General features: G+C 55.2%; 1 protein-coding gene across 14 annotated transcripts; it reads right to left on the reverse strand.

Moving 5' to 3' along the window:
- Positions 1 to 358: 358 nt before the first annotated feature.
- On the reverse strand, positions 359 to 27,885 carry STARD3 (StAR related lipid transfer domain containing 3). Of its 14 annotated transcripts, XM_055388238.2 has the most exons (17): positions 27,296 to 27,401; positions 12,694 to 12,787; positions 12,487 to 12,530; positions 10,788 to 11,057; positions 7,456 to 7,533; positions 6,689 to 6,766; positions 6,515 to 6,568; positions 6,019 to 6,136; positions 5,721 to 5,819; positions 5,435 to 5,490; positions 5,009 to 5,101; positions 4,289 to 4,351; positions 4,036 to 4,131; positions 3,673 to 3,752; positions 3,477 to 3,581; positions 2,218 to 2,311; positions 359 to 1,758 (listed from the first exon to the last, which is right to left on the reverse strand). In XM_055388238.2, exons 4-17 carry the CDS (start codon positions 11,004 to 11,006, stop codon positions 1,654 to 1,656), a joined length of 1,338 nt encoding a protein of 445 aa, XP_055244213.1. In that variant the 5' UTR covers positions 11,007 to 11,057; positions 12,487 to 12,530; positions 12,694 to 12,787; positions 27,296 to 27,401; the 3' UTR covers positions 359 to 1,653. The 14 variants fall into 14 exon arrangements, with proteins under 14 accessions (XP_055244213.1, XP_055244212.1, XP_055244210.2 ...); XM_055388237.2 differs by lacking the exon at positions 12,694 to 12,787 and having other exon boundaries at positions 27,296 to 27,438; XM_055388235.2 differs by lacking the exon at positions 2,218 to 2,311 and having other exon boundaries at positions 27,296 to 27,403.
- Between the last annotated feature and the right edge of the window lie 14 nt (positions 27,886 to 27,899).

Here is a 27,899-nt window from a genome sequence, read left to right on the forward strand (position 1 = left end):
TCCCTGCCCCTCTCTGGGCCCCTTTCCCCACTTTCTGGCCATTGCAAGAGGACCAGAAGAGCTCTGGAGCCTGCCCGCTCTGATGTGCTACCTGGGAGGGGACTGGCTCTTCTTCATGGGGAGCAGGGGAGACCGATGGCTGTGGGGACAGTCCAGCACCCCAGGAGTAGCAACTCATGGTGCAAGAAGCTGGCAGACAGGTGGTGGGTGTGGGGGGATGAGTGAGAACACTGCCGAGTGGAAAAAGGGTGGCAGGAGAGGCAGTGACAGGGGCTGAGCTGAGGACCCTGTGGGGACCGCAGAGTACCCAGGAGCACGTGGGTGCAGAACTGCAGACTATTGATTACTGAGCACTGTCCCCAGTTCTTCATATCTTTTAATCTCGTAACAACCCTGTGACATCAGTCCCATTTTCATAAAGTAGGAAGCAGAAGCTGAGAGAGGTAGATTCGCCCAGGGTCACACACCTAGGCAGGACCGAAACAGGATCCACCTGGCTCTGAAGAAGCTGGCTCTGCTGGAAGCCTGCATGCGGGCGGGCAAGGGGGCAGGCCAGCCGGGAGGGAGGAGGAAGGCAGGCAGTGGCCTGGCCCCGCCCCGCGATCCGGGCTCCAGGCCGCCCCTGGTGAGTGCTGCGCGGGGAGAGGGAATGGGTGAGTGGAGTCTGGGAGGTCTGGGGCTCCAGGTGGCCTGGATCCCAGGGGTGCCTCAGTGACCCTGAAGCCCAGGCCCCATCTCCAGGCCACACAGTCAAGGCTTGCTGTGGGCACTGCCAGGTGCCCATACCCCCACCTCCATTCCTGGACTAGAGACTTTAAACTTGCCCCGCTGAAGCCTGGCAGGGGGTGGGGCATTTTTTTCTGACCAGTCATCTGCTCAGTTGAACTGGTCAGGAAAGCCGGGAGGTGGGGGTGGGCGGGGGGGGAATGGGGGGCATGTTCCAGGAACTGGCTCCTCGGGCTCCGCCCTCCTGTGAGCCCAGGAGAGGCTGTGTGAGGGGTCTTCCCTCTTCATCCAAGCTGCTGCCTGCCTTCCTCTTCCCTCAAGAGGCAAGGCAGTGGGAGGGGCTGGAATTTTTTTTTTTTTTAAATTCATGTTTTTAATTGGCTTAATACAAAGGTCCCCCAGGAGGCCCTGGGAGGAGGGGGACAGCCTGGGAGAGGCAGAGATTCATGGCCAGCAGCCCAACCCCACCTGCCACCCACTCCCCAACAAGGGTCCCAGACTCTTTCAATAATCCTAAAAAAACCGACGAGAGCGCAGGCAGATGAAGAGCCCCTTCATCTTCACACAGGTGACAGGCTGCGCTGCCCTGCCCTGCCCAGGGCCCTGGTCCTCCCCAGCCAAGTCAGGTGCCCAGCCCAGACCCTGCCCTGGCAAGGCGGGGCAGAGCAATCTGCTCCTCCAGGAGGCAGGGCGCCATGTAAACATCAACAGGCCAGACCCTACTTCCTCCAACCAGTGGGGCCCCGGAGTCCAGTGCTCCACCCCACAGCCTGCTCAGACAGTCAACTCCAGGCACTGCGTGGCTCGGTGGAGGGTGACAGCCTGGGGCCAGGTCCCATGTGGGCAGCACGAGCCCAACTGGCACCCTTTCTGGCTCTGGAAGTGGTGGCGATAGGACCCTGGCCCGCAGGGAGGGAGGGGGCACAGTCACGCCCAGGCCCCCAGCTCGCTGATGCGCTGTCGCAGGTGAAAGGCAAATTCAAACATGGTGGCCGCGAGGCTCTGGTGGATGAGGTACCGGGGCAGGCGGCCCTGTGGGAAGGCAGGCAGAAGTCACACTTGATGGCCTGCCCTCAGCAGGGTCTCCCCTTGCAGCTGGCACCAGCAGGGGGGCTCTGGGCCAGAATGCAGGTGCAGCTCTGGAATCCAGCCTGGGCCGCCCTCTCCCACTCACCCCTGGCAGGAAGAACATGCTGGGCCTGGCTCTTGGCACCAGCCACACAAACAGACCAGGGTGGGGCTGGGCTGGCCACCAGCCACCCTTCCTCAGGGCCTCAGGACTCAGAGGTAAGAAGGGGGGGCACATGCCCTACAGCAACCCAGGGCTAAGAGACCATCTGCACCCTGACCCAAATTTTCAAGTAAGAAAGGAGGCTGACAAAGGGGAGGCCCAGGCATGGCAGAGAGCCCCCAAAGTCATGCAGCAACCAAGTCAGCAGCAGGGTCCCCTCCACTCCACAGAACCCACCTGGCATCCCCCCAGCCCCCCACCTTGAGATCTGTATTAAGAATCCAGACAAAGGTGCAGACACGGGGGTTACTGGCCGACTTGAGCACGATGAAGCCCCCAGGGCCATTCTCTCCCCTATGGAAAGAGGCGTCACTGGGGGGACTTTGGAACAGAGTGAGGCCCTGACACCCCCCCGCAGCCCCTACCACTCACACTCCATTCTTGGCCCAGCTGGGACTGGGCTGGAAGCAGAAAGGCAGAGCTACCCTATCTGAACAAGGCTTAGCACAGGTGTCCCATGGGCTGCAGAATCGGCCCTCCACTCCCACCCACTCTGTGATGCTTGAATCCTCCTACAACAGCCTGTTGGTGCTTGCACACCCCCAGGGACAGAGAGCTCACCACCTTCCCAGCCCTCATACACTCTGTCCAGAGATTCTAGGTCAGCCCTGCTATGGCAGAGTAGGCTGGGCTGGCGCTTCTTACCCCTTCCCCTTCAGGAGGGGACACCTGCTCAGGAGAAGGCTAAGCCTGGGAGGCACAGTTCACATCCCATCACCATTTCATTCTCCCTCAGCTCCACTGAGCACACCTAAGCCCATTCTGCAGATAAGGAAGTTGGCATCCAGAGAGGAAGTGAGCTTCCCTGCACCCAGCAAGTCTGTCCAGTGCCCAAAGCAGAGCCTGGCATCCTATTCAAAGAACAGTGCTCCTGCTGGAACCCAGGAGGGGATGGGGAAGAGTGGGATCTATGGGAGGGGGCCACCTGCAGCACCACAGCCTGACTGGACAAAAGGGAAGACTCCAGAAGCCCAGGCACAGATGCGGGAAGGCCATAATCCCTTTATCTTTGGGGGAACTCCTGAGCCACTCCAGAGAAAGATGATGGAGTGAGGACAGGGTGAGGAGGACGAAAGGGGACCCGAGTCTCCTTAGGCAGGAAGATGAAACCCAGAGCATAGAGCCTCCTGCTCAGGTCAATCAGCCCAGAGTGAGCACATGGCTCTCAGGCCCCTTCCCTGCACGGGTCCCCATCCATGGTCTACCCCAGCCAGCCACCGCCACACATCCCGTCCAGCCTTGGTGGCTTGGTTCCAGCTGTCCACCACTCCCCATCTCCACAGACGGAGCAGCAAGATTAGCAGGATTAGTAGCCGGGAGGAGCAGAGCCCAGTGGGACAGGGAACAGGAACGCAGCCTCAGCAGGGGAAGTGCCCAGCTGTACATGCTGTACCCTGCACTGCTCAATGCTCCCAGGGGAGGGGCTGGCAGGGGTGACCCCAGGCAAAGTGAGGCTCACCGGACATATTTGTGCGTCGGGGGCTTGGCACTGTGTGAGGTGGCGATCCCTGATGACAAGTATCGGTCCCTGCGCCGCTCAATGCGCCGGACATTCACGAAGTCCCTGGGGGAGGGAGGGTTAGTTCAGGGGATAATGACCCAAGGCCAAAGTGCAGAAGACCTGGCTGAGAGGAGGGGGCCCGGCAGGGACTCACCTTGGGGAGACCACGCCGCCCGCAGCCCCTGCAGACACGTCATAGGAGATGAGGGTGTTGTCTTCCACTCGCTGCAGGATCTGAGGGCCGTCAACGGAGACTTTTGGAACCGGTGGCCCCAGGAAAACCCCAGGGATGGGAACACCCCAGGCCCCTTTACTAACTGCTATTGCCACAGGCAGGCCCTGGGCAGCGCCTGATGAGCACTCCTCCTGCCCTCCTCCCGACCCTCTCGAGCAGGCACTGTTACCATCACACCCACTGTACAGATGGGGCAGCTGAGGCGCTGAGTGCTTCAGTGATCCCACTGGGGCGTGGCTGTACCCCCATCTGTGCCTTAAGAGGCAGCCAGACCGGGCTCACCTGGCAGGCAGTCACTGTCTTGTTCCACAGCACCATCCTCTCGGGCTGCAGGATCACCTCCTGGTACACGAGCTCCGCAGGGCAGGGCAGGAAGGTCTGGGACAGGGCGGCAGAGGGCTGGGTGGTGCCAGATAGGCTCGGGCAGACCAACCCTTCCCTCTTGGTGGGGGGCACCCACCAGAGGGCCCCTCGGCCCCTTCCTGGAGCCTCCTGTGCTGTCTGGGGCTCCAGGACACCCGCTCCCCTCACTCACCTTCAGGATAAACGTCTTGCCGTGAAAGGGAACTTCAATGGTGTACACGGTGTCCCCATATTCCTGTGGCAGGGACAGAAGGTGGCAGGGAGGAGAGTGGAGGCAGGGGGTGGGCTGGTGGCACAGAAATGGGTGACAGGCAGGGCAGGTTTTTAACAGCTCAGGGTGGAAAACTCCAGGAGTTTGGGGATACCTGAGCAGCTGTTACAAAACAGTAGCTCTAACAAACCTATGGCACTGGCAGGAGAGAGGCTTTTGATGTCAAGTTAAAAGACGGGGGGACAGCTGCAGCTGCAACCACAAGAAACCATGTCTCCAGGCCAATGGGGCTGCCACAAGAACTGGCCAGAGAGAGGGACTGGGGCATGTTGCTCTCTGTTTTCCAAGCTCTCTACGATCTTTGTAGATAATGTTGTTTTGATCATGAAACGAAACAACGGATGCAGAGCAGAAGCCTGGCTTCCCCTTCAAAGCCTGGAGCCAAGGGGGCAGAACAGCAGGGAAGTAAAGATGGGGGGTGCGGGGAAGGGGGGCCAAGGGGCGCGGGGGAAACGTCCAATCCAGCTCAGCCTCCTGCCGACCCAAGGGCCCAGCTCCCTCTCTTGGGGCAGGAATATGGCTCCAACCCATGTAATCTTTGGGTTTCTTCCTCAGGCCTCAGAAAAGAGAACAGAAACTCCTAACACGCATGGGAAGGTCAGGTGGGAGAGGGCTTCTTACACTATTCTTCTCAAACTTCCAGTTCTCTTCCTGGGCCAAGATCTGGTCCACCACTGCTGTGGCCTCCTTCCCCTGGCGGATGTACTCCCACTCCTGGACGGAAGCAGGAGGCAGGGAGGGGTCAGCCTGGGGCCTGCAGTCCACCATGTTCGTGGCCTGTTCTCTCTCTAGACATACCACATGCTTCCCAGAGGGGCCTGGCCCAGCCACATGTGGGCCCTGCAGGCTTGTGGCTGCTCCACCTGTGCGCCCAGGCATGAGGCAGACCAGGGGGGCCGGACTGGTGGTGGGGCAGACACTCGGATGGGCATTGCCCGAGGTTCAGCCTCTACTGGGAAACCCCTGCCCACCCCGGCTGACCCCCGCACCGGCTCTCCTCCAGGCACCCATTCCAAGGGCAGGGGTTAGGGGTAGGCAGACAAATACCTGAGCAGAGAAACTTTTCTTCCCAGCAACTTCTTCATCTGATTCATTGTCAGACCCTGCAGAAAACAGGCACAGATGACAATGGCAAGGGGTGGGGAGAGAGTGTGGGGAGGTAGTGGGGTTCGGGTATGTGAGTGCAAGGATGTGGGGGATAAAAGTGTGTGGGAGAGGGTTGCTGGCTTTCCCCAGGGAGCCTGATAGAAGGAATAGAAAGAACAGACCCAGCCTACCCCATTCCTCACAAGGCCCCTCCCTGAAAGCAGTTCCCCCACACACCAGCCCTCACCTGCAAAGGATTCTGGGGGTGAATAGAACTGTCCCTCGGACAGAGCACCGGAGAACAGCAAGGGTCCACGGGCAACAGCAACCTGGGCGGCAAGATACCCTGGAGGAGCAGACTCGGTCCCAGACCGAGGACAGTTACACCCTAGCAGCCTGGGGTACCCCCACCCAAGCTCCCCCTCAGGCTACTGGAGGCTGCTCAGAGGTGGCGAGATGCTTCAGACTGACTCTCATGCCCGCAACTCCCCTCTCTTGGGGCTGGGGGTAACCCTCGCTGCACCCCCCTACCCGCAAGCACTCACATCGCTCCTCTTCAGCTTCCTGGGGTAGGACTTTGAAGTCAAGGAACCAGGTCTCCAACCAGGCGAGGACAAAAGAGACGATGGGGAGCAGGTAGCCAAATGCCCCTTTGCTGAGCAGCTGTGAAGGGAGGGGGCTGAGCTCCATGGCAGGGGTCACCCCAAACCCAGAGCCTCCTTCTGCGGCTACCAACTCTAGCCAGCCAAACTGGCATACACCCCATTCCTGGTAGCAGCTGCTTGGGAACCCTCTCAAGTCTGCAGCAGGATAAACTGGGGTTAGGCTGGAGAAAGAACCTTCTGATTCCTAGAGCTACAAGGGGCTAAGTCAGGGAAGCGGGTGAAGGATGATTCCTTACAGATACCAAAGGACAGGATTCCCTCTCCCCCTAACCCGGACAGCAGGGACAGACACCCCAAATTAGAGAAATGCTCCTCTCTAGAAGCATACCACTCAGGTCTGATGCCCACCAGACTGGCCAGACCCTGAGCCACTGACCTCAGAGAGGATGACCTTGACAATGAGGAATGCACTGGACACCAGCGTCGTGACCTGCCCAGGGGAGGGAGGGAGGAAGGGGAAGGCAGAGGCTGGGAAGTGAGTCCTCCTCCATCCCATCCCTTCCACCAGCCCTGCCAGGGCCCAGAAGCTGCCAGGAAAGTGGCATCTTACCGCAATCACCCACCAGTGCCGGAGCCGCAGCACGGCATAGCCTAGGAGCAGTCCAGAGAAGCGGAAGAAGGCCAGGACCTGGTGGGGGACGGGAGCAAGGCAGTCACAGGAAGCTACTGCCCCCCACCCTGCTGCAGGCTGACCTCCCCTGTGGTCCTGCCCCCACGTTCCCTTCCTATGGGCATGCACACCTCAGGGGACAACGACTGAGTCAGCATTTCTCTGGGACAATTTGGATGGAACCTTGCACAGGGGTCTTATCTTCCCTCTCCCACCTGGGGCTCTCTGAAGGGGGCTTTGTGGAGGAAAGGTTTTTTTTTTTTTTTGAGACAGAGTCTCGCTCTGTCGCCCAGGCTGGAGTGCGGTGGCACGATCTCAGCTCACTGCAACCTCCGCCTCCCAGGTTCAAGTGATTCTCCTGCCTCAGCCTCCCAAGTAGCTGGGATTATGGGCAAGCATCACTATGCTCAGCTAATTTTTTGTATTTTTAGTAGAGGCGGGGTTTCACCATGATGGCCAAGCTGGTTTCGAACTCCTAACCTCAAGTGATCCACCCACCTCAGCCTCCCAAGGTGCTAGGATTACAGGCGTGAGCCACTGCGCCCAGCCTTGTGGAGCAAAGGTTTTAACGACTGATGGCTCCCGAAGGATGGGAGCCGAGTCTCTGATCAGACTGGATATATGCTGCAGAAAGAGAACCCAGCAGAAGTCATTTCCCTGCTCCCTCTCTGCCTCCGGGGTCCCCAGGATCAGCCAAGGCCACTCACGAAGATGTCGAAGAAGGAAGTTTTAAAGTTGTACTGGATGATCTCCTGCTCCAAGTTCTTACGGATGCCTGTGTTGGTCTGTGAGAGGGAGACAGGAAGAGCTCTGCAGGTAGAAGCAAGGGCCTGGGGCTGCCCCTCACCTCCCGGAAGGGGCAAGAGGTAGGGGATGGAGGAACCTGGAGGGGAGGCTGTTGATGCTAAGCCATCACCCAGGGGGCCCTGGAAGCACCAAGGGATCTCAGCCCATGGCCAGAGACCTCAGGCACCAATACCAGTCCTCTAAGGATCCAGGCCACCCCGATGGGCAGGGCTAGCTTCCAGCACCCTGCCCAGGAAGGGGCAGGCTTGGGGGCTTCAGGGCTGTGCAGGGGAGGCAATGCGCCCTATACAGGGCCAGCAGAAGGGCGCCGGAAGCCCACCTCTGACAGAATCCCATCTCCCTCCCAGCACTGCAGTGCTCCATCTTCCCAGCCATAATCCATCTGGGCTGATGGGGGGTGGGGGTGGGCAGTGGTGTCAGACGGAGCCTCAGGTGGCAAATCAATTGATTAGGTTTATGCTTAATGGGCAAAATCCATCACGCTGCTGGAGAGGGTGAAGTGGAGATGGAGTGGATGTGTCCTTGCCCCTGTCCCTACCCCAGCCCACCAGACATTTTCACCAGGACCCCTGAGGCCTTGGCCCTGACTCCAATGTCCAGAGGTTTGAGGGAACTGGATGGACACCAGGCCAGACTGCGACCTGACTCCTCAGAATGACAGGGGTGACGGGCCTAGGCTCCTTCAGGTGGGGCACCAGCCACCCTGGAAAAGCGAGGACATGGGGACTCTGGGCGATGGAGCCCAGGAACCCTGGAGAGGAAGACCCCTCACTACCGCCTAGACTGGGGCTTCCGCTCTCCAGCAGGGCAGCCAAATCTGGGGGGGCTTGTTAAAGATACAGATGCTCCCCCACTGAGCACACAGCCCCACCATGTGCCTCTTCCTCAAGCCCACCCCAGCTCCATGAAATCTGATGCCACCTCTCCTCTGGCTGCTGGTGAGGCCCCCAGGCCTGCCACCCACCCACCCCATCCCACCCAACCCACACCACCCAGCACTCCTCTTGCTCCTCAGACTCTGCCCTGGGCTCAGCAGCCCCTTCCACCCTCAGTCACTAGGCCTCAGAGCTCTGTCCTCCTCCCTCTTTCCAGCCTGGGCACCCACCGGTGCTGATGATCAGGACTCGGGAGAGCCAAGTCTCAGCCCCTGCTTTGCCACTCTCTGGCTCCAAACCCCCTGCTCAGCACGACCCTACTGAGTCCTTGTAACCACTGGGCAACACAGACACAGTCTGTCAGCGAACTAAAAATATATGCTCCCAAATACAAAAGTAAAACTACAAGACTGAAAATCAATACAATTTTAATTAAATGTCTGCCAAGGGAAACATCATGTGGACTCTACTAATTGTTCAGCGCAGGATTCTGAAATGTTTCATGACATCTGAAAACAATTAGTAAGTTAGATCTTCTCACTTTGCAAGAATTCCCAGGTACGCATGAGGACTGCAGAGCAATCACAGCCAACACAGCCAAATAACTTCAAAAGCACAATTACAGAGGCCAGGCACAGTGGCTCATGCCTCTAATCCCAGCACTGTGAGAGGCCGAGATGGGAGGATCACTTGAGCCCAGGAGTTTGAGACCAGCCTGGGCAACATAGTGAGACTCCATCTCTACCAAAAAAAAAAAATAGCCAAATGTGGTCATGCACCTGTGGTCCCAGCTACTGGGGAGGATGAGGCGGGAGGAACCCTTGAATCTAGGAGTTGGAGGCTACAGTGAGCTATGATCACACCACTGCACTCCAGCCTGGCCAATAGAGCAAGACCCTGTCTCAAAACAAAACAAAACGAAAGTAAAATTATCAAAATCTTTTCAGCTCTTCTTGGGTAAGGAAAAAAGTATTCAATGAAGGATGCAGGTAAGTTTTAGTGTTTGCTTTGATGTTGGATGGGACCTTGAAAAGGAAGTCTGCCTAAGACCTCAGAAGCTCTGCAGAAGGTCCTGAGCCTGCTGGGCCACAGCTTTTTCATGGGTAAGATGGCCCCTAGGGCCATCCATGGCCGTGGCTCCAGCTCACTGAAGGTGCCAGCTCATCTCTGGTGCACAATCGACAGTCACCCTCAGAGCCCTGTCTCTCCCTCCAGCTCAACATGCCCAGAATCAAACTTAATCTCTTTGCCCCGAGCTGGCCCCTTCTCTGAGCTCATAACCTCTATTAACAAGACATCGTTTTCTTGTCACATAAGCATGAGACCTGGAGGAAGGGCCCTTGCCATCCGGAACTCTGATGGGGAGCCCATGCTGCAGAAGGAAAACGAGGGGAGGACTCGAGGGGCTGAGTCCCTTGCTGAGGTCATCGGGCCAAAGCCGAGGAGGAGCTGGGACAGAACTGAGCCTGGGGTGCCCTGCTTCCAGGGCTCCTGCTTCTGTGGGCTTGGCCCTGCCTGGAGACCAGATCAGGCCACTGCCAACTAGACTGTGTTCCTGAGGGTGGGCCAAGCACTGCGTGGGGTGGGGGTGGGGCAGCTCTGGTCTCCAGGCTGCCCGGCAGCATCTCATTAGAGCCACTGGGAACTGGGAGTTTTTCCTGTTTTGCTTCCCACTGTGCCCTCTGCTTTTATTTACTTATTTATTTGAGTCAGGGTCTCACTCTGTCACCCAGGCTGGAATGCAGTGGTGCAATCATGGGTCACTGCAGCCTCAGACTTCTAGACTCAAGCGATCCTCCCACCTCAGACTCCCAAACGGCTGGGACAACAGGTGTGCACCACCACACCTGGCTAGCGTCTGCTTTTAGCACAGTGGTTGGGACACAGCAGAGACTCAAAAAATGTTTGCTGAATGAATGAATGAATGAATGAATGAATGATCGAACAAATGAATGAATGAACCAACTGCAGCCAGAGGGCAGTGGCAGGCAGAAAGAAGACAAAGGTTTCAACAGCTCCGCCAGAGCTGGGTCTCCCCCTCCTCCTCTCTCGGGAGCTTCCACTAGGGGGCAGTATGGGGCAGAGGCCAAGAGCATGAACTCAGCTGGAGGGTGGGTTCAAGGCCGTCGCCTTCACACACTTGGGTGCAGAGGGACCTTGGCCAAATGACACAACCCCTCCGAACCCCTCCACATTCCTTCATTCAGAATATGAGAACCCCTGTTGTTCCTCCCAGTCTTCATTTTACCCAGCTAACCAACCCCAGGGGAGAGGCAGCCCTCCCATGTGGCAGATGGACAAACTGAGGCCCGGGTGGCCTGCAACATGGCCTGTGCCCCCACCTCGCCCCCACTCACATTCAGTTCGATGATCCAGAGCAGGGAGATGAAGAGCAGGTCGAAGGTGACGAAGAGACAGAAGGTGCGGCGGACATCAGAGATGGCCCTTCGCTTCTCAGGCGGCGGAAGGAGGTGCGAGGAGAGGCTCTGGCTGTGGGACAGCGAGGAGCCCAGGGAGGCCACGGCGGGCAGGCTGCGCTCCAAGTCTCGGGTCAGCTCCCTGGGCAGCTTGCTCATCCTGGTGGGCCCCCACCTCAGGGTGGGGAGGGCGGGGCCTCAGCAGCAGGGCTGGGGGCGAGGCAGAGGCAGAGTCCTGTCAACCTCCTCCTGTCCCTCCCACACAGCCGCCAGGGCCGCCACTGGCTCCCAAACGCATTTGTCTCTACACTGGGTTCCAAGCCCAGGGCCCAGGGCACTGTTGCCCAAATGTCCTCCACCAGCCTGGCTCCCAGGCTGCAGGGTTCAGCATTCCGCTAATTATCTGTCCTCCTTCCTGGTGCTCCCTGCCCCAAGCCCAGCAGCCACAGGGTTCACCCCTGGAGGGCTCTGGGGTCCCTCTGCGTGGGCACCTACCCCCTCCTGGATCCCTGGGGCCGCAGCCTGCTCCTACCAGGCCCAGCCCTGAGCTCCAGCCTCTGGTCCTGTCAACAGCCTCTGGGCCTGCCACCACCCCCAGGAGAAGAGGGCCCCAAGCTCTGTTCTTTGTTTTCCAAGCACAAAGCCACATTCCCTCCCAGCAGCCAGTCTTCCCCTCCCACCCCCTAATCCATGGCAACTGGGAGGGCCTTCCTAGAGCAGTGTCTGTGTGCTTGGAGCTATGGAGAGCAGGCATCTTGGTCCCTCTCAGCTCCACCACCCCTTGCCCTGCCCAGGTCCAACCACCACCATCTCTGCCTGGACCATGGCAATCTGCTTCTCACGGGTGGGCCTCCAGGCTGCCTCTCTCACCCTCCTGCTCTTCACATAGCCGGCCTAGAGAATGCGTTCCAATGCCCTCCCACGGTTTCCCACCCTTCTCAGGCTAACAGTCTCCTCACCAGGCCCTCTCAGTCCAGGCCTGCAGGTGGCCTCTGCCCAGCCCTTCTCTCTGTCTTGCTGCCACCGCCACTCTAGCCTTCTTTTACATCCCTCAATACAGCTGCCCTGTCCTGCCTTGGGACCTTCGATCTGGCTCTCCCCATGCCTGGAATGTTCTCCCACAGACCTTTCAACAGGCAGCTCAAAAGTCCTCTCCTCAGAAAGCCTCCCACTCTCCTGCTCCAACTCAGAGCGTAACATGATAGTAAGCTGCCTTCCTTTCTTCAGTGAAGTGGGTCACTATCTGAAACGATCTTTATTGTTTTATTTCACTGTTTACCCTTCTCTCACTAGACTGTAAACTCCACGGCCTCATGGGCTTTATCTGACATGGTCACTGCTGTCTCCCTGGTGCCCAGCACAATGCCTGGCATGCAATAGGTGCTTTGTAATTGATTGTTGAATAAATGAATGCTCAGTAGGTCTCCTGGCCCTCAGCTCCATGCTACACAACAGAAAGGAACAGGGCAAACCCTAAAGAGAGTAGGAAGCAGCCACTCTGGAGGCCAGCCCAGTGCTCTACCGCCCCCCACCCCATGCCCACAGATCCACACCCACATTCACGTCCACTCAAGGCAGGGATGGTTCCTCTTCTTTTACAGATACGACAACCAAGGCCCAGAGAGGTGAATGGACTTACCCAATCCCTTACCATCCTGTGCCAGCATCGGGCTCTCAGGAACCCTAAAGACAAAAGGAACTCTGGCACTCCCTCCCTGCCATGTAGCCCCCAGGCCTACAGTCTCTGCCCCACCCATGTGCTGGGCTCTAAGAGGCCCCATCCCTTGGGTGAGAAGGAAAGGTCCCACTGAAAGTCAGAGAGGAAGCTGGGCGTGGTGACTCACACCTGTAATCCCAGCACTCTGGGAGGCGGAGGTGGGTGGATCACAAGGTCAGGAGATCGAGACCATCCCGGCTAACACAGTGAAACCCCGTCTCTACTAAAAATACAAAATAAAAAATTAGCCGGGCGTGGTGACCGGTGCCTGTAGTCCCAGCTATTCGAGAGGCTGAGGCAGAAGAATGGCGTGAACCCAGGAGGTGAAGCTTGCAGTGAGCCGAGATCACACCACTGCACTCCAGCCTGGGCGACAGAGCGAGACTCCGTCTCAAAAAAAAAAGAAAGTCAGAGGAGCTGAAGCGGGGAGGCAAAAACTCACCAGCTTGGTGAGGCCTGAGCTTCTGGGACTTGACCAAGAGGCTCCCTGAGTCTCCCCACATCCCAGCACCAGCGAGCGGTTTGGGGGCTAGAGGAAGGGAAGCTCTAGATGTTTGTCCCTGATCTTGGGAGGCAAGATCTAACCACTCTCCCCTCCTGACGTGTCCCGCCACACTTTCACTATGTGGACTACCTTCCTGGGCCCCTCAGTCTACCACGTCCAAAACAAGCGCAGCTCAGTTTGTGGCTGGCAGGAGGTTCTGAGCAAGCCAGCTCGTCCATCCCTCTGCCCCTGTGCAAGCCCCCACGAACAGGAACTGACTGTTTGCAGCAGAGTCGGAGGGCAGGTGAGGCAGAGGCACCAGGCCAAGGCTACTCCCAACACCACACTCTGAGCCCCATGACAGGTTCATCTCCACAGTGCTACGGAAAAGCTGGGCTCAGCTCTGGAAACAGGCGATGGGGAGGGGATGTGACACGCCGCTGGCAATGGGATCCCCAACATCTATCAGCCAGATCTGTGCCAGACTGCATACTCAGCGCATCCCTCATGGTGACAGGCCGCAGCTCCAGGGCAGGTGACATTTCCCTGCCTCTGACAGCCCTTTTGTTTGCAGCCAGACCTGTCTCCCTTCCTCACTCTCTCCATCTCTCCTCATCTTTTGTATCTGTTTCACAAAGTAACTTTCCATCTGTGTAGGGTTTTGTTTGTTTTTTTAGAGGCAGGGTCTTGCTCTGTCAACCAGGCTGGAGTGCAGTGGCACGATCATGGCTCACTGCAGCCTTCAACTTCTGAGCTCAAGCGATCCTCCTGCCTCAGCCTCCCAAGTAGCTGAGACCACAGGAGCCCGCCACCACACCAGGCTAATTCATTTTATTTTATTTTTTTTAGAGACAAGGGTCTCACTATGTTACCCAAGCTGGTCTCAAACTCCCTGGCTCAAGGATCCTCCCGTTTTGGCTTCCCCCGGTGTTGGGATTACAGGCGTGAGTCACTGCACCCGGCCTGTATTTCCTTTGTAATTATCTTTTTAGCTGTCTCCCTCTCCCTCTCCCATGTCTGTCATTTTGGGTTTGTTTGTTTGAAATCATGGACATTTATCATCTCACAGTTCAGGAGGCTGGAAGTCTGAGAAAGGTATTGGGAGGGCCGTGCTCCCTCTGACCCCTTCCTTGCCTCTTCCTGGCTCCTGACAGTGTGCAATCTGGCGTGACTCAGCTTGTAGCCACAAATGCCGACCGGTCTTCGCTGTCACATGGTGCTCTTCCCATGTGTCCGTCTTCACACTGCCATCTCCTGATACGGACACCAGTCATAATGGGCCCAACCTCCTCCAAGATGACCTCACCTTGACTGATCACATCTGCAATGACCCCAGTTCCAAATAAGATCACATTCTGAGGTACAGGTGGTTAGGACTTCAACGTATCCTTTTTGCGGGGGACACGATTCAACCCCTAACAGTAACCTATCTTTTTTTTTAAGAGATGGGCTGTTCTTGAAGTCCTGGGCTCAAGCAATCCTCCCTTCTTGGTCTCCCAAAGTGCTGGGATTACACGTGTGAGCAGTAACTTACGGCTTTAGTGTCTGCTTTATCCTTTTTATATTTCTTTTGTACAAAGGAATATGCTTTCTTTGTATATATCTTTTTTTTTCTTTTTTTTTTTTGAGATGGAGTCTCACTCTGTGGCCCAGGCTGGAGTGCAGTGGCGCGATCCCGGCTCACTGCAACCTCCACCTCCCAGGTTCAAGCGATTCTCCTGCCTCAGCCTCCCAAGTAGCTTGGATTACAGGCACGTGCCACCATGTCCAGCTAACTTTGTATTTTTAGTAGAGATGGGGTTTCACCATATTGGCCAGGCTGGTCTTGAATTCCCAACCTCAGGTGATCTGCCTGCCTTGGCCTCCCAAAGTGCTGTGATTACAGGCGTGAGCTACCACGCTCAGCCTTGTATTTCTTATATCCTTTCTTTCTTACATGGACAGTAGCTTACTACAGATGCGCTCTTGCTTGTTATTTTTTCACTAAACAGTATATCCTGGTGAGCACTCCATGTCAGTTTTACATTGTCTTTCTCATTCTTTGATAGATGCTTGGTACTCCATTTTATAGACAAACCACAGTTTATTCAGTCTCCCATGAATGAGCGCTTAGATTTGTAATTCCAGAAATGCTGCAGTGAATAACCTTGAGCATATATATATATATATTCCCGTTGTTGGAAATACATCTTCAAGACAGATTCCTAGAAGTGGTATTGCTGGGTCAAATTGCATATGTGGTTTTGTGAGGTATTGCCAAGTTCCCTTTGCAGTTTGCACTCCCACTAGCAATGTACAAGAATGCCTGTTTCCCCACAGCCCACAGAACATATCGTCATCCATGTCTGTCTTTATTTTTCCCCATCTGGGTCTTCCTCTCAATCTATCTCCCATTTATGAGTCTTTCTCTCCACTCCCATCAGTCTCTCCCACTTTCTCCACATTTCTCTCTCTCTTCTCTATCTGCCTCTCTCCTCCCTCCCTCCCTCCTCGGTCCTTGCCTCACTTCCAGGTGCTGTCGCTCGCCTACTCCAGTCTACTTCTGTGTCTGTCTGTCTTTCCCTCTGACTTTCTCTCTCCCTGGGGACAGGACTTGGATGGCAGCAGCTTGGGTGTGAGACGCACTTGGAGTGGCAACCACACTGACACTCACATGCCCAGACGTCCCTGTCGAAGCGAGAGACGCAGATGGGGCTAGAGCAGAGGTGTTGCGGGAGCCCGGGAGAGTTGAAGATGCCAGGGAGTGTGGGAGCCAAGCATGGGGGCTCGAAGGCAGGGGCGGGGACAGTTGGCCAAGAGTCAAAGAAAGGGGGTTTGATATCACCCTCCCACCGAAAGCGCTCAAAGTCCAAATGACAGCCTGTACAGTAGGCAGAGCACTGGCCCGGAGTTAAGGAACCTGTACCCCAGTCTCTGGGCAACCACTAATTCTGCGTAACTCTGGGCAAGCCCTTCTCACCAAGCCTGTTTATCTGGGGGAAAGTCAGTGGTTTTTTTCAATCATCTCCCTCCGCCTTTTTTTAAAGAGAGGATCTCACTCTGTCATCCAGGCTGGAGTCCAGAGGCGTGAACATGGCTCACTGTAGCTTTGACCTCCTGGGCTCAAGTGATCCTCCTGCCTCAGCCTCCCGAGTAACTGGGACCACAGGCACATGCCATTATGCTCAGCTAATTTTTATTTTTTTATTTTTTATTAATTTTTTGAGATGGAGTCTCACTCTGTCGCCCAGGCTGGAGTGCAGTGGCGCGATCTAGGCTCGCTGCAAGCTCCACCTCCTGGGTTCAAGCGATTCTCTCCTGCCTCAGCCTCCCGAGTAGCTGGGACTACAGGCGCCCACCACCACGCCTGGCTAATTTTTTGTATTTTTAGTGGAGACGGGGTTTCACCGTGTTAGCTAGGATGGTCTCAATCTCCTGACCTCGTGATCCGCCCGCCTCAGCCTCCCAAAGTGCTGGGATTACAGGTGTGAGCCACCGCGGCCGGCCATGCTCAGCTAATTTTTAAATTTTTTGTAGAGACAAGGTCTATGTTGCCCAGGCTGGTCTTGAACTCCTGGGCTTAAGCGATCCTCCCACTTCAGCCTCCCAAAGTACTGGGATTACAGGCATGAGCCACTGCACCCGGCTACAAACCACCTCCTTTGCAAAGCAAGAGAAACATTTAAAAGAGTAATACCTTACTTGGAGCCTCAATATATAAAACAGATAAAAACAAGACTGCTATGGGTAAAAGCAGCTACTGAATCCCACCTGTCAGCCTTTCCTCAAACTCCAGCATCACCCTGAGTGAGGCCTCGTTGGCTAGGGTTTGAAAATGGGGCTCACTCAGATGACTTTGAAAGGCCTTTGAGCTCCATCAGACCACCTGCCAGTCTAAGTGATGAAAACCCACCGTGGCGTGGAACTGCCCTGTGCAGTCCCCAAAGTGCTCATTCTCTGGCTGACTGTAGGCTGCCTAGCCCTGGAGGCATCACAGCTAGCGCCGGCCTCCACCCACCACACCCACCCTCCTGATGAGGGGGGAGGCAGGAATGGACAATCAGAGACAGCCCAGCCCCCTGGGAGCAGCACCCCACCCACTGCCAAAAGAGCCCACTGGTTGCTGTGACTGGCCTCTCCCAAGCACCTTCAGAAGTGTCAGGAGGGGAACAGCACGTGTGGTGTGAAAGAGTCTGCCTGGGATGGCTGCAGACTTGACAGTTGAGTGTCTGCGGAAGCTGAACTGCTTGGGGAGGGAGTGAGAGTGGGAGGTAGGGGGGAAAGTGGAGGGTTTTTTTTTTTTTTTTTTTTACTTTTTTGAGACAGAGTCTCGCTCTGTCACCAGGCTGGAGTGCAGTGGCACGATCTCGGCTCACTGCAACCTCCGCCTCCCAGGTGCAAGCGATTCTCCTGCCTCAGCCTCCCAAGTAGAGGGGACTACAGGTGCCCGCCATCATGCCCGCCTATTTATGTATTTTTAGTAGAGATGGGGTTTCACCATGTTGGCCAGGATGGTCTCGATCTCTTGACCTTGTGATCCGCCCACCTCGGCCTCCCAAAGTGCTGGGATTATAGGCATGAGCCACCACGCCGGGCAAAAGTGGAGGTTTTACCATCCTGGGTTAGAGGGGGAAGCGGGTGGGGAGGGGGGAAGTCAGGTGCCAGGGCACAGCGGATTATTCATGAGGCAAAGGGAAGGGGTGGGCACAGGCCTCCACACCGCTTTCCAGGCCTTCTCTTCCTCACCCTAGGATACAATAGTACCAGCCCCACTCGTAATAGGGTTTTGGGTGGTGTGCTGGACTCAGGGCAAACAGGAGGTGGCTGGTATCATGGAAAAAGGAATGGACTCTAAGGTCACGGTTCAAATCTCAGACTGTCCCCTTCCTAGCTGTGTGCTCTGGGGCAAAGCATAACCCTTCTGAGACTCAGTTTCCTCAGCTGCATTAAAACAGGCAACAACAGGCTGGGTGTAGTAGCTCAGGCCTGTAATCCCAGCACTTTGGGAGGCCAAGGAGGAAGGACTGCTTGAGCTCAGGAGTTCAAGAATGGTCTGGGCAACACAACAAAGCCCCGTCTCTACAAAAAATACAAAAATTTGCCAGGCGTGGTAACACACACCTGCAGTCCCAGCTACTCAGGAGCCTGAGGAGGAAGGATCACTTGAGCCGGGGAGGTGGAGGTTGCAGTGGGCTGAGATTGTGCCACTGCACTCAAGCCTGGGTGACAGAGAGAAACCCTGTCTCAAAACCAAAAACAACAAACAAAAGGTTAAAATGGTAAGTTTTATGTTATGTATATTTTACCATGACAAGAAAAGGCAAGAAGCCAGACACGGTGGCTCACACCTATAATCTCAGCACTTTGGGAGGCTGAGGCAGGTGATCACCTGAGGTCAGGAGTTTGAGACCAGCCTGGCCAACATGGCAAAACCCTGTCTCTACTAAAATTACAAAAAATAGCCGGGTGTGGTGGTGTGCACCTGTAGTCCCAACTACTTGGGAGGCTGAGGTGGGAGGACTGATTGAACCTGAGGGGCGAAGGTTGCAGTGAGCCAAGATCCCGCCACTGCACTCCAGTCTGGGTGACAGAGTGAGACTCCATCTCAAAAAAAAAAAAAAAAAAAAAAAAGGCAAGAATCCCTATGTCACAGGGCTGGGTGTTGAGGTAGGTGTCAGGAGGGAGTATGGTAACCGCTTGGTCAGTGGTGGTTGAGATAAATTAAGTAGCTGGCAAGACTTTTCGCGTAAGATGGGGCTAGGAGTGGTGGCTCAGCCCTTTGGGAGGCTGAGGTGGGAGGATCACTTGAGGTCAGGAGTTTGAGGCCAGCCTGGCCAACATGCTGCAACCTCGTCTCTACTAAACATACAAAAAAATTAGCCAGGCATGGTGGCGCGTGCCTGTAATCCCAGCTACTTGGGAGGCTGAGGCAGGAGAATCATTTGAACCCGGGAAGCGGAGGTTGCAGTGAGCCGAGATCACACCACTGCACCCCCACCCGGGTGACACAGCGAGACTCTGTCTCAAAAAAACAAAACAAAACAAAAACCTTTCAAGTAAGAGGGAAATTGTGAGCGGGGGAGGTTAAATACACTATATTGACATGTAATAAAAATCACCCAAAAGGCGTGGGTTCAAATCTGAACTCTACAATTCACCTGCTGTGTGGCTCAGAGTGAGCTCCCTAACCCTCTAGCCCGGTTCCTTCATCTATAGAAAGGCCAGGTTATCCAGCTGCAGGCAGAGGTGAATTCCAGGTTGGGGGAGGGGCAGGAAGTAGAGGACTGTCCTGGCTCCTGGCAGAGGCTCTTAGGGGAGTGCAGGGGCTGATCTCTACTCCTTCCTCTTGAGACCGGCCCCTCTGCAACTGCAAGCTCCCACCCAGGGAATAGCATCGGCTGCCCCTTCCCGCAGACAGAAGAGGAGGACAGCAGGATGGCTAAGCCGCCTCCCACTCACCCACCCCCAATTTTCAATTTCCACAAATCTCAGGCTGCAGAGCCACAGACTTGCTAGCCCTTCGTCATACCCCAGGCCAGAAGCTCCAGACACCTTTCTTCAGGGAGGCGGCTCCAAAGCCCAGCTGACCGACAGCAGCTCTCAGTAGGCGTTTCCTAGCCAAGGCAAGTCTGCGATTTTTTTTTTTTTTTTTTTTTTTTTGAGACTCTGTCGCCCATGCTGGAGTGTGGTGGTGTGATTACAGCTCATTGCAGCCTCAAACATTCCCTGGCTCAAGTGATCTTCCTACCTCAGCCTCCTGAGTAGCTGGGACTACAGGCAGATGCCACCATGCCAGACTAATTTTTCTTTTCTTTTCTTCTTCTTCTTTTTTTTTTTTTTTTTTGTAGAGACAGGGTCTCACTATGTTGCCCAGGCTGGTGTCAAACTTCTGGACTCAAGCAATCTCCCCACCTTGGCCTCCCAAAGTGCTGGAATTACACCACACTTAGGCTTTTATACCTGGCCTAGGTCTGTGATTTGAACAAAGCCACCTACTCATTGTGCAAGCCTCCACTGCTGCATCTGTAAACTGAGGCTACCTGTCTTGACCCTGGGCTGTCTGGGGGCACCAAAGGAGACAATGATAACTATAGCGTGCCTAGGACAGTGCCTGGCACCACAGAGTAACTGGTTAACATCTAACCACATAGACATTAACTACCACCACCACTTCGAGTCTCCTGGCTCTTCCCCACCTCCTAGCCTCCCAGAGAGGGCTGGGCCAAACTTTACAAGTTCCAGCTAGAGCTTATTCCATAGAGCTGTGCCCTGGGATTCAGGGGGAGGGGGAACAAGTCTCATCTATATCCAAAGATGACTTACATCTCTGGGCAGAGTGGGTTCTCCAAATCCCCCAGAGGCTAGAGGAACAGCAGACACAGGTCCTCCACACATCCCCCTCCCATAATCCACAGGAAATGCTAGCACCAGCACCCTCTGCCCATGGGGGCTTCCCAAGGGGTCCCTAACTCAGCACAAATCAGGAAGGATCAGTGAAGCTGAGAGAACTGGACTCCACACCAGGAGATGGGTCAAACCTCAGATTTCCACCTTGCTGGTCACTTAACCTCACCATGCCTCAGTTTCCTCCCCTATAAAATGGGGTTAACAATATCACCTACTCCTTGCAGGTTTATATGGATTAAATGGCTCATTCAATGCAATGGCCTAGAAGAGATTCTGACACAGAGTGGTGGCTGTATGAGGGTTAGCTAGGATTACTTTCCTGCTCTTCTCCAGAGAAAGAGAGAGTCTTGAGCTCTAACTGACTGCGAGATGGCTTCAGGGCAGGGCTGGGGTTGTCAAGCAGCCCTGTCAATGCCAAGTTAATGGAGACTCCACAGAGGGTAGAAGGCAGAGGCCCTGGGTGTGAAGGAGGTTGGCCTTGGTCTATGTCCTGCTGCTGGCTGGCCCAGGAGGGTGCCAGTTAGGGGAACGCAGGATAGCAGACCAGACAGGTTGCACTGCATCCAGATGGGCTGGTGCAGAAGACACAAATCCAGCTGGCCATGGCCTGCGGTGGCACCCTGCAGACACCATCTCCTTAATGCATCACACCCCTTCCCAGAAGCTGTAGTGATGACTCATGGGAAGGAGAGCTGCCCACAGTCCCCTAGCCAGGAAGAGGCAGAGCGGAGCCGACCCCAGAGGAACATGACCTTCCCCCATGACAGGCTGGGACCTTCTAAGTACAAATGCTGCTGCCTGCAAGAGTCCTTGCTAGCTGGGGGACAGTGTGTCAAGAGGCCTTCTTTGGGCTTAGCATTCATCTGGTCACACCTCCCTTCCACATCCAAACCATGAGCAAATCCTGTTGTCTCTTCCTGAAAATCTGGCCAGTATCTGCCCACTGCTCACCTACCACTATGTCACCCTGTCCAGGCTATCACCTCTACCTGCCACTCTTTCTTGTCTTCACCCCCTTCAGCCTGTTCTCAACACAGCAGCCACAGGGATCCTGTTAAAAGCCAGATCACATCTCCCCAGTGCCCCAACCTCCAATGGCTTCCCCAGAATAAAGGCGTAAGTCCCCACCCTAGCCTACAAGTCCTCCTCTTCCCCTTTCCTCTTCCCCTCGAGCCCTCTACTCCAGCCACACTGGTCCCTCGCTGTCCACGGACACATCAAGCATGCTCCTACCCCAGGGCCCTTGCACCTGCTGCTCTGTCGGGAGCTCCTCCCCAGGTCTTCGCATGACTTGCTCTCTCATTCCAGTGAGGTCCCTATGCAAATGTCCCTTTGTAGAGACCATTCCTGAACCTCTATTTAGCCCCCACCCTCCATCCCTTACCCTGCTGTATTTTTCTTCACAGCACTTGTCACCCCTGACATATGATACATTCACTGGTCTATGTTTACTGCCCATCGTCTCCCACTGGCATGCGAACTCCATGAAAGTAAGGACTTCCTGTGCTTTGCTCCCTGCTGCATGCCCAGTGCCAGAACTGTACCAGGCTCAGAGTGGGTTTCCAGGAAATGCACTGAACGGCCATTTACACCCTTCCCTACAGCAGCACATGCACAAGTGCACATGGACACTCACGCCCAGCCGGGAGAGCAGCCCCTCCCTGCCCAGGCTGCCTCTCCTGGAGCTGGACTCCACCCTCTGTGGGGGTATTCCCTGCCCAGAGCCCAGGCACTCCCTCCACAAGAAGGCAAGAGGAACTGGTTTCCTGGGGGCCCTCAGGCAGGGTATCTGCTCCCCTCCCTGAGCCTGACTTGTAGGGAGAAGACATAAGGTGAGTTAACCTTGAGTCTTTGATAACAGAGGAGGGTTAAGGAGGAGGGAGGACTCCAGACCCCAGCACTCTTCTTTTGCTATGGGGGTCAACACTCGCCGCCTCTACTCTGCTGATCATTGGCTGCTCCCAGGACACACCACAGCCCATCGCCTGGGAGCCCTGTTTCCTCATTCTTGAATGACCTCCTTCCTTTGGGGAGAACTCTGGCGCTTCAGAGACTAGTTCAAATGTCACCTCCTGGGCAGAGCTTCTCCTCACCCTCCAGACTCCCCTGACCTTTCAGAACTCTGGGTCAGCACTTCCCTTATCACAGCTAGATGTCTCGAGGCCATCTGTCCCAAGCCCTTGAGGTCCAAGTCACAGTCACAGTGCCTGGCCATGATACATGTCTAGTAAGTTAGCCTGTGGATCCATAATGTCCACCCTGGAACAGGGAAAAGGGTGTGGGTTTGGGGTTGGACAGCAGTCCTGGAGGCAAAAACCTAAGGCCATTCCTTGTTAGATTGTGTGCCCTTGACCAAATCACTGGGTTTCTCTGAACTTCAGTCTCCTTTTCTGTAAAATGGGGAGAATATAGTACCTACTTCACAGAGCTTGAAGGGATTAGAAACAACACATGCACAGTGTCTGTGCTTAATTAATAGCAGCTATTACTACTATTACCCATGGGGACAGTGTTAGAGGCAGGACCCTGGCCAGGCAGGTCCAGCATAGCACTTTGCCCAAACTGAGAGTCCCAGCAGTACTGCAAAATGGAAGGGTAGACCCTGGCTTCAGGGGGCTGACCCAGAATGACACTTTTTTTTTTTTTAAGAGACAGGTCTCACTATGTTGCCAGACTGGAGTGCAGTGGCTGTTCACAGGCGCGATCATAGGACACTGTGGTCTCAAACTCCCGGGCTCAAGCAATCCTGCCTCAGCCTCCCAAGTAACTCTGAGTCAGCATTTCCCTTATCACAGCTAGATGTTTCAAGGCCATCTGTCCTAAGCCCTTGAGGTCCAAGTCACAGCCACAGTGCCTGGCCACGGTACATGTCTAGTAAGTTAGCTAGTCTGTGGATCCGTAATGTCCACCCTGGAACAGGAGAAAGGGTGTGGGTTTGGGGTTGGACATCAATCCTGGAGTCAAAAACTTGGGAGTAGGTTCCCAAGTAGTTGAGCCTACAGGTGTGCACCACTGCGCCTGGCTAGGATGGCACATTCAGGGTTACTGGCCTATGCCATCAGCCTCGGGATGGTTGGCTGACTGGCCCTACTATAGCCCTCCACAGAGGGTTTGGGAAATCCCCTGGAGAAGTGGGAGTGTAGGGAGAGGAGGACACAGCTACAGTGACAAATAAGACCCAAAGCCAAAGCCTGGCTCTGTTTCTCCTTTCCTTCTGAGGAAGCGGAAGGGGAAGAGTTAAGCCAAATAGAAACAAGACTCACCACCACACACTTCTCCCCCCAGCTGGGGAGGCTCTGCGGGTGCAGTGTACAGGAAGACCCTAACACACTGATATCTACTTGCCCTCCCTTCCCCCTTGTGCCAGGCCCTGTGAATCATCAGGGATGCCCCCAGTTCTGTGATTCCATGACCCCTGACCCACTCAGGGCCAGTGAATGAGGCCCCACCTGCCCTCTTCATGCTGCTATGTAAACCAGTGAGGTCAAGTTCCCAAGGTTAGTCTGGAAACGGCCAGTCATCTTCCAGGAGAGATCTCAGCCCTCTCAAGAAAAGGCCCCCATAGGGCAAGGGACAAGGGGTGGGGGGGGGCGGGGGGGGGATGGAAGGGAGCCGGTTTCAGCACAGGATCCTCCAGGCACCAACCCTACCTGAACAAAGCCAGGATTAGCCTCTCCTCAGCCAGAAAAAGGGACACTTATCTTTTGTCCCACTGATGTGGCACCTGCCCCCTTGGAGGCTGGGACCCCAAGGCAGTTTCTGGGAGACATGCAGACCTGGAGTCAGGAGACAGCTCTTTAAACCCCTGCTGAGTGATCTTGACCTTACCTCCCCTGAACCTCAGCTTCCTCATCTGTAAAGTGGAGCCAACAGGCTCTTGCATTCAGTGGAACAGGCACAAGCTGCCAGATGTGCCGGATTTTTGACCTCCCCCGCACCGCTCTCCCTTAACAAGTCTAGCTGTGTGAGAGCTCAACTTAATGCAACATGCGGGTTCCAAGGGCCTACAGTATGGTGGACACAGTGCAAGTCCTGGGGCCACAGGACCCTGTTCTGGTCCATCAGGGACTCTGGGTCTGGTGAGGAAGACTGGCAGATAAATAATACTACACTGTGATCAGCGCTTTCAGGGAGGAATGAACAAAGGACCGTGGGCTCCCAGAGAAGGGATCATCTGACCCAGGCTGGAATGAGTGAAGTCAGAGAAGCCACAGGGAGGAGGGGCCATCTGACCCTGGCCTTGAAGAGTCAGCATCTATCAGCTGGAGGCAAGGAGGGTGGGCATTACAGGGAGGCAAAAGAGCTCCAAAGAAGGCCCAGCCCAAAGGCATGCACAATGGCCCTACCCAGGGGGCCTGGCCCCAAACACCAGGTACTAGGCCTCCGGAGCATAGTTGCCCCCAGGCATGGTCCCTGCTGGCTCCCAAGTCAAGGGATGCTTCCTCATGGCCAATACAGGAAAGGAATTGCCAGCGTCAGCAGAGGACGCTGCCTCTGTCTTCCTCAGCTCCGTCTCCCCTGTTCCCCCACCCAGCCACCATCTACTGGAGCTCTGTTCAGAGGACCCAGCTTTCTGATCTCTGAGCCCACTCCAGCCTCTGCCTCCCTCTGATAAAATCCTCCCATCGCTTTATAGGCCCCATTAACTGTCAGCTCCTCAGAAGCCACCCCTGGTCTTTTTCTCCCTCTAGTTCCCAGCTCTATACATTTCTCTAGATTTAATGCTTGCCATGTAACACACACACACTTCCAGACTGGTTTTCCTGAGCAGACCAGGTCTGAGCCTTTTTCACTCTTGAATCTTCACTCAATAAATCCAGATCCTGCCCCCAGCGTCCTCCACTCCAGCATTTTATTTATTGACAAAGAGCCAGGCTCTATCAAATGACTAGTAAGCCACTTCAACCATCCTCAGGCAACTTATGAAATTAAAAATCATAACTGGTGAACTATGTTGTCCTTACATAATAGTAATAACTTTTTATTTATTTATTTTAGAAATAGGATCTCACTCTGTCCCTCACACTAGAGTGCAGTGGCACAACCATATCTCGTTGTAACTTCAAATTCCTGGGCTCAAAGGATCCTCCCACACGTACCACCATGCTCAGCTAGTTTTTAAAATTTTTGTAGCGATGGGGTCTCACTATGTTGCCCAGGCTAGTTGCAAACCCCTGGCCTCAAGCGATCATCCTGCCTTGCCTCCCAAAGTACTAGGATTACATGCATGAGCCACTGCACCCAGGCAACTCACTTTAATTTATTGAGCATTCTTGTGCCTAGCACTGGTTTAAGACCTAAACATACAATATTCCATTCAATCCTCACAACTCTATGAAGTACAGACATTCCTACCTCCATTTTACAAGTGAGGAAATTGAGGCACTGACTTCATCAAGGTTACCAAACAGGTCAGAACCCAGGCAGTCTGATCCAGGAGTCTGTATTCTCAGCTACTATGCTATTATGGACAGGGTGCTACAGGACACAGAAGGGCAATTAACCTTGGGGGTTAGGCCTGCGCTGAAAAACATGTAGAAGGTAGCCCAGCAGACAAGAGAAGGAGGAGGTTTCCAAGCAGCGGGGGCTGGTGTGTGCAAAGTCATGAAGATACGAACAGCAAGGGTAGGCATGGCACATGCTGCAGTGCCGTATTATTGGACCTTAGGGTGCACATAGGAGACTGCTAGGTCAGATCACAGAGAGCTGTGTAAATTGTGCTAGGGGTTCAGCACATAGGCAATAGAAAGCCAGAAAAAGGTTATCAGCAAGGAACTGGCACCGTAAGACTTGTGTTCTAAAAGTATCACAAGAGTTACAGTTTGGAGACTGGGTTGCAAGCTGCCAGGGCTGGACTGTTGGGAATTGACAATACATCAACAGCGTGGTAACAGAAGAGATGGAGCGGGCCCAGGTTTGAAGGATGTTCAGGAAGTTGACAGTACTAGGTCACTTTTAAGATGTGGGAGTTGAAAGAGAGGAGAAAGTGTAAGGTAATTACCAGACTTCCGGCTGGGTTGGGGTAGAGGAAGAATTAATCTGCAAGGAAAAGACCAGTTCAAGTTTGGACCCAGTGAGCTCCATGTGAAGCAGAGCTGTCCCAATGGCCGCTGGATGGGCAAGCGTGGAGCTCCAGGGAACGGCTGCGCTTAAGATGTGGATCTGGGTATTTAGTTGGTGTAAAGCTGAAGCCGTGGGGGAAAATGAGACCACTGAGATTCAGTGTACAGAGCAAGGGGTTGGGCGACAGAGGAAAACGTGAAGCGGGACTTTGACCGACTGTCAGAGCGGTACGAAGAAAACCAGGAGACACTGACTAACCCAAAAACGCGGGGTGAGGGAACGTGTCATTAGAAATGAGTGTCAATGGTACTATGCACCTCTAAGAACTCAAAACTTCAAAGGGCCCTTTTAATACCAATTAGGAAGTTATTCACGGACGTTTCGAAAGGAAGTTGGGGAGACACGGGATGACACTGAAACGCTGAGCTACCGGAATGCGTAGATGTTTTCCTCTCACCCCAGATTCCGACCCCTCCCCATACCTGCCCCTGCTCATAACACCCAGACACCTCCCCCTCGCCTCTCCCCTCAGTTAAGACGGAGGCTTTGGAAGGAGATCCCGAACGTCCTCCCCGGGCTCCCCAGGATAGGCGGGGTCGCCAAGAGTCAGTGCTGGAGACCCCAACCCGCGCGGGGAGGCGCGAGGCCAGACAGAGGAAGGGGGCGGAACCTGAGACGCAGCCGGTGTGGGAAGGGACGGACGGAACCCAGCACGGCCAGCGGGCGGGGAAGCGGGTTCGACCGGCGGAAGACGGCCCTCGCACGCTACCCGCTCCCAGCGACCGCTCCGGGACCCACCTGCTCCATGTCAGCCACGGCCCCGGCTCTTCCCGCCCCAGCCGCAGTCCGGCTCCGCGGCCTCAGTAGCGCCTCAGAGCGGAAGAAGATCTTCCGGCAGCGCCACTTCCGCCGCTGAGTCCGCCCCCGAGAGCGAAGCGGGACTTGCGTTCGCCTGCGGCCCCGCCCCTTCGCCCCGCCTCCAGCCCCGACCCTGCGCAGAAGCGGACTCAAAGGCCGGAGTCTAAGTGCCTACCTAAGGGTAGGGGAATGGGAAGAAGACCAGGGCCGTCGTTATTAGGCCACACAGGCCTGGCACTGAGGGAAAAAGGGGAATTTCCCGAGGGGAGTCCTGTGGGGATGGGGAAATCTTTGGAGGAATCCAGTTATTCGAGAAGGACTTCCCCACCCCACCTGCCTCCTTCAGCCATCCCAAGCAGCAGCTAGAACTTCTGTAGTTCTTCCTCTGAGTGCCCCGAGCCTGCTGTCTGCCAGAAAGACTCCTAGACTAGAGGATTGGACAGTAGGGTCAAAACCCTAACCCTTGGTTGACCACCGGCCTTCCCTATCAGGACGCCCCATTACCTCCCTTTTCCTCCTGCTTCCCCTGAAAGAGGAGTCTCAG

Source organism: Gorilla gorilla, chromosome 4 (assembly GCF_029281585.2).
Source record: "Gorilla gorilla gorilla isolate KB3781 chromosome 4, NHGRI_mGorGor1-v2.1_pri, whole genome shotgun sequence".
Classification (NCBI taxonomy): domain Eukaryota; kingdom Metazoa; phylum Chordata; class Mammalia; order Primates; family Hominidae; genus Gorilla; species Gorilla gorilla.

Bases quoted from the DNA above. Each gene is read 5' to 3' on its own strand.
- STARD3 (XM_019027096.4), bottom strand. From the start codon at position 11,006: ATGAGCAAGCTGCCCAGGGAGCTGACCCGAGACTTGGAGCGCAGCCTG. The intron at 7,534-10,787 runs GTGAGTGGGGGC...TCCCTCTCACAG, and splicing joins TCTGGATCATCGAACTGAAT to ACCAACACAGGCATCCGTAA. The intron at 3,582-3,672 runs GTGAGTCCCTGC...TCCCTCCCCCAG, and splicing joins GGCGGCGTGGTCTCCCCAAG to GGACTTCGTGAATGTCCGGC.